The sequence below is a fragment of the Euprymna scolopes genome, chromosome 41, assembly GCF_053919585.1.
Source record: "Euprymna scolopes isolate OS-2025 chromosome 41, ASM5391958v1, whole genome shotgun sequence".
NCBI classification, from domain to species: Eukaryota; Metazoa; Mollusca; class Cephalopoda; order Sepiida; family Sepiolidae; genus Euprymna; species Euprymna scolopes.
The window spans coordinates 6,354,780-6,360,779 of NC_136522.1; the positions used below are offsets into that span (position 1 = coordinate 6,354,780).

The 6,000-nt window shown below is 27.6% G+C and overlaps 1 protein-coding gene across 1 annotated transcript in view; it reads right to left on the minus strand.

Annotated features, from left to right (window-relative positions):
• Nucleotides 1–3,809, minus strand: part of LOC145266700 (NKG2-C type II integral membrane protein-like) — a 30,654-nt gene extending 26,845 nt beyond the window's left edge. The window contains exon 1 of the mRNA XM_080122625.1: nucleotides 3,492–3,809. Within this exon, the coding sequence (XP_079978751.1) occupies nucleotides 3,492–3,531 (40 nt within the window). The 5' untranslated portion in view covers nucleotides 3,532–3,809. The remainder of the gene's footprint in view (nucleotides 1–3,491) is intronic.
• Nucleotides 3,810–6,000: the final 2,191 nt, after the last annotated feature.

Here is a 6,000-nt window from a genome sequence, read left to right on the forward strand (position 1 = left end):
AAGGTTTTTGATTAGCTTAGCAACATTATGTACAAATATTTGTATGTCGCATATAGCATGTTTTCTGATACAGGAGGAAATACAGGAGGTTGAGGGCCTTCGTCGCATAGGGTAGAATTAGCTACAAAGAGTTTGGCTTTGTCTGATGTGATGAGATTACCTCAGGTCCATTGATGATGATAGAGCACACGCACTTCTATTTAGGACCCTGTTTGCTATTTGCCAAAACTGGTGGGAACCAAGCTGCTGCTCAGCTACTTTGAACTTGACGGACTGAGCATACAGCTCTCTTGCGTTCTTTATTAGTTTTATACAGTGGTTGCTGGCAGTCCTGAAAGCGGCTTTAGTTTCAGTATATTTATTACGCTGGAAACAATGGGAAAACTGATTTCTGTGCATGATGGCAGCAGCACATTCTGAAGAGAACTATGGCTGGCTGTTAGGTTTTTGCTGAAATTTTTTTTGAGGGTATGAAACGGCCTATACCGACAATTAACCATTCCGTCAGGTCTGATACTATGGAGGAAACATTCTTTTTAAACATGGAACGCAGAGATAGATCTCATATAAATGTACGGAAGCTATCCCAGTCAGCCATAGAGTATCGATATATTGTACGATGGAGAGGTACGTCCGAGGACTTATTACATTTTGTTTTTATCTTAGCTGTTACAACTGAGTGTCAGAAGATCACAGTCAAGACAGAACGGAAAATGAACATAGCTCAGGACAAGTTGTGAGAAAACGTTTAGGAGACTTGCATACTGACCGTCAATGTCGGGCACACAGGTGGGTTCGTGAACAATCTGAGTTCAATGGAGAAATAAGCAATTGAGAAATTGCGAGAAAACCCTTCTCATCACTTGTCTTGTTTGAGTTGGCTAACTATTCCACATTGTGAACATTGAAGTTACCACATGCGTGAATGTTAATCACAGGATGAGTAGACAGGATGTGGTCAATTTTCTCAGATATGCTCTTAGAGATAGCAACTCCGCTGTTGTAGGGGCGATAGAGGGCAAATATAAAGCAGTGGTGTGAGCAAGTGCAACTCGAAAGCACATATAAGGTAATTTAGGGTCTTCTCTGGAGATGTACCTGCCACATATATATATATATATATATATATACGTATTATTTAATTAGAATTCATGAGATGAGTATTATTTATTGATTCATTTATTGTCGGGCTATTCAACGTCTCTATCCACTACGTGTCGCAGTGGATAGAGACGTTGAATCTCTACGGTTCCAGGTGAGTATTGGCTAAAGATAACGGTTTCAATCCGACCCAAAACCGGCCAGAGGCATACTTGGCAAAAACAGACGACAAAGACAACTATGGAAGGCAGTAATTGATGAAGATGCAGTTAGGAGACTTGAAGTTCTTATCCTGCTGCGGTTACCACCTGACGAAGGCCAGAAGAATAGTTGGCCAAAACGTTGTGAAACAACTACTAAAAAGATGAGGATGATAGTCCGCCATAAATAAATTCAATAAATGATAAACAAATAAATAATAAAAATAAATAATAAACAAACAAATAAAAAACAAATAATAAACAAATAATGAGCAAACAAACAATAAACAAATAAATAAATAAATAAATAATAAAAACAAATCATAAACAAATAAATAACAAAAAATAAAAACAAATAAATAACAAAAAAAATAATAAACACGCAAATAATAAAAAAAAACAAATAATGAATAAATAAATAATAAACAAATAAATAATAAACAAATAAATAATAAACAAACAAATAATGAATAAATAAATAAACAAATAAATAATAAACAAATAAATAATAGACAAATAAATAATAAACAAATAAATAATAAAAATAAACAATAAACAAATAAATAATAAACAAATAAATAATAAACAAATAAATAATAAACAAATAAATAATAACCAAATAAATAACAAAATATGAATAATAAACAAATTGATAATAAAAACAAATCATAAACAAAAAAATAACAAACAAACAAATAATAAACAAATAATAATAAACAAATAAATAATAAACAAATAAATAATAAAAATAAATAATAAACAAACAAATAAAAAACAAAAAATAAACAAATAATGAGCAAACAAACAATAAACAAATAAATAAATAAATAATAAAAACAAATCATAAACAAATAAATAACAAAAAATAAAAAAACAAATAAATAACAAAAAAAATAATAAACACGCAAATAATAAAAAACAAACAAATAATAAACAAACAAATAATAAACAAATAAATAATAAACAAATAAATAATAAACAAATAAATAATAAATAAACAAATAATAAACACATAAATAACAAAATATGAATGATAAACAAATTGATAATAAAAACAAATCATAAACAAAAAAATAACAAACAAACAAATAATAAACAAATAATAATAAACAAACAAACAAATAATAAACAAATATAAACAAACAAATAATAATAAACAAACAAATAAATAATAAAAAAATAAATAAAACAAAAAAATAATAAACAAACAAACAAATAATAAACAAATGCATAATAAACACATAAATACTAAAAAATAAATTAAAAAAAATAAGAATAAAAATAAACAAATAAATAATATCCAAAGAAATAATAAACAAAGAAATAATAAACAAATAAAAAATAATAAACAAATATATAATAATATATAATTATAAATAAACAAACAAATAAATAACAAACAAATAAATAACAAACAAATAAATAAACAAACACATAAATAACAAACAAATAGATAATAAAAAAACAAATAATAAAAAATAGATAATAAAAAATAAAAATAAACAAATAAATAAACAAACAAATAAATAACAAACAAATAAATAACAAACAAATAAATAACAAACAAACAAATAAATAACAAACAAATAAATAATAAACAAATAAATAACAAACAAATAAATAACAAATAAATAAATAAAAAACAAACAAATAATAAACAAATAAATAACAAACAAATAAATAAATAACAAACAAATAATAAACAAATAAATAAAAAACAAATAAATAACAAACAAACAAATAATAAACAAACAAATAAATAACAAACAAACAAATAACAAACAAACAAATAAATAACAAACAAATAAAAAAGATAACAAACAAACAAATAATAAACAAATAACAAACAAACAAATAAATAACAAACAAATAAAAAAAATAACAAACAAACAAATAATAAAAAATAAATAACAAACAAATAAATAACAAACAAATAAATAAACAAACAAATAAATAACAAACAAACAAATAATAAACTATTGAAATAAAAGAATCCACGATGAGCGATGAAGGACACTTTAAAATATTCAAAGAATTTAAACACACGTATGGACACTCATTAATTTATGATGACGTCATCTACGGAAATGCGGGATTTTTAAAAATAAAACCGCACTAAATTTAGATTTATGATTAAAAATCAATAATTCCAAACTTTCAAACTTTCAAATCCAAATTATTTGTACTTACGAACTGCAATAAAAAGTAGAAAGAACCCAACTCGTCGCATCGTCGTTGTTTTCGTGATGACGACCGTTTATTTGGACCAAGAGTCAAATGTTGAAATTATATTCGCATATCGTCTTTCTTGTTTGTCCTTTCGGCATTCATCACCTTTTGTTATTTGTTGTCTACAACACACTACAACAACACACAGTTAACACACACAAAACCTTCCATTTAATCGCATGACCACCTGATTGTAAATTTCCAATGGACAGATCGATAATAAGAAAAGATACAATAACATTCGTCTTCGTTTTCGCTTGAGCAAATCATTTTGTTCAATACAGGAAATCTCGATGAATAAGGACGTGCCAAGATTTAAGTTTCACTGAATCGTTAAAAATATAAAGTGCAAAGTTGCTTATATATATATATATATATATATATATATATATATATATATATATATATATATATATATGATGAAAATAATGGAAATAGTATTCCGACAAAATAGAGAAAATAAAAAGGAACAAACCGTATTATGTGTTCATCAACGTTTCGTCTTTATTTCGAGACTTCCTTCGAAATAAAGACGAAACGTTGATGAACACATAATACGGTTTGTTCCTTTTTATTTTCTCTCTCTCTCTATATATATATATATATATAAAATTATAATTAAAGTATTTGTGAATTATTCCACGGATTTCCTTCTTTTGGATTATTTTGGACCATCTTCCAATTACACGATTTCCTTGGATTTTACTTGTGCGAATGGAAATTTAATTAACTTTCTTGGATTTACATTTTTGGATTTTACCGTCATTGGATGCTTTACCTTTCACCAGACAATCCATTCACGTGAAATCACCTTTTTCTTCACCATATTCCCTCTGCTTCACTTTTTGTTATCAAGTAAGATCTTTGACTTACTTGTAGTTTCATCAAATACTTTTGTATGCAAAATCCGATCCCGCATTTTGCTAATGCCTACCCTCTGATGAGAGGGAAAACATTTCTTCGAAACTCCGCGGATTAAGGACTATCCACTTATTTAGTGTTTCCTTTTCAAGTTAAATATGTTTTTAACTCTTTTTCAAAGTGTTTTTAACATGTTTTATTAACTATTTGCTCATATATATATATATATATATATATATATATATATATATACACACACGAGCTACTTTTTAAAAATGAATATATACATATAATATAAACATATATATATATATATATATATATAATATAATATAATCCATATATAGTAGTAATAAAAACGATTACGATATATATAATACTAGCAAAAGTACCCGTCGTGGACTGGGTTCAAAAACAGCCTACAGAAAATGGACTCTGATTTATGAAAGTATGATAGGTTATGAAAAGGAAGGGCTGTAAAGAGATAGCTTCGAATTTGGGGGGTATCAAAAACCAAAGCAAAACATGATGAAAGTAAAAATAAAATAGATAAACCCCATAATTTATTATACCATACCTGTTCACACTGGAACACTTATCACAATAATCTGTGGATCTATATTAAAAAAAATTTTGTTAAACTTTGTGACATATTTCCATTCTATGGAGGTCAGGCGCGAACGAACGCCCCATAATTTTATTATACCATATTTCCTCAAACTATTTTTATTTATATATATATATGTGTGTGTGTGCGTGTGTGTGTGTGCGCGCGCGCGTCATATTATGGCCCTACGCCGTACGGACTTAGATCAGTTCGACTGGTGTAAATTTAAGTATATTTTCAGTACAGGAAGTGGCGAAAGAAACATACCCAGTGTTTCCGACGATTCGGGAAATAAAGGTCAAGAGGTTAAACAAGCTGAATGCGTGTGACTGATGACGTAAGATCATAGATCACGTGTTCACCCGATTCTATTTTTAAGCATTTTTTGTTTGTTTTTAAGTAACGGGAATTTTATCATGACGTCCAATGAAGGTTACCCCATTGCACAACAAGAAGGAACAAAAAAACAAAAAAAAACAAAAAAAACAAAAAAAAAAACGAAAGAATACTACGATAAAAATTTTTTTTAATAAATGGAAAGGTAAATAGGGAAAGAAAGGTATATTCAGTTTTATGTTCACCAATAACAGTGTCTGCCAAATTAGTTCCTCTGCCGGTTCTCAAAGAACTTCATTAACAGTATTGTAAGGGATAGTAGGGGTAAGAAATATAGGTGTAGTCAGGGCTTACTGCGTGTCAAAGAACTTAAATAAAACACGTCAACACTTAATCTTTTTAAAAGAGGGTGTATGTAAATTACCTCCCTTGCGCCATTAACTTAAATGTTCTCATTCGAGAAAATTTCCATCCACTTGGTTCTGTAATCCAAGAAAATAATCAAAATCTTTTGTGGTGTAATGTATTTCTATAGAAGATTTCTTGGTTCCTTTTGGCGTGAATTCTAACGCCTCACCAGAGTTAGTATCTTTTTTTTTTTTTTTTTTTTTTACAAGACCAATTCTAGGTCTTAAAATAGTTCTTTCTTGAAGAGGTCGTTGTAAT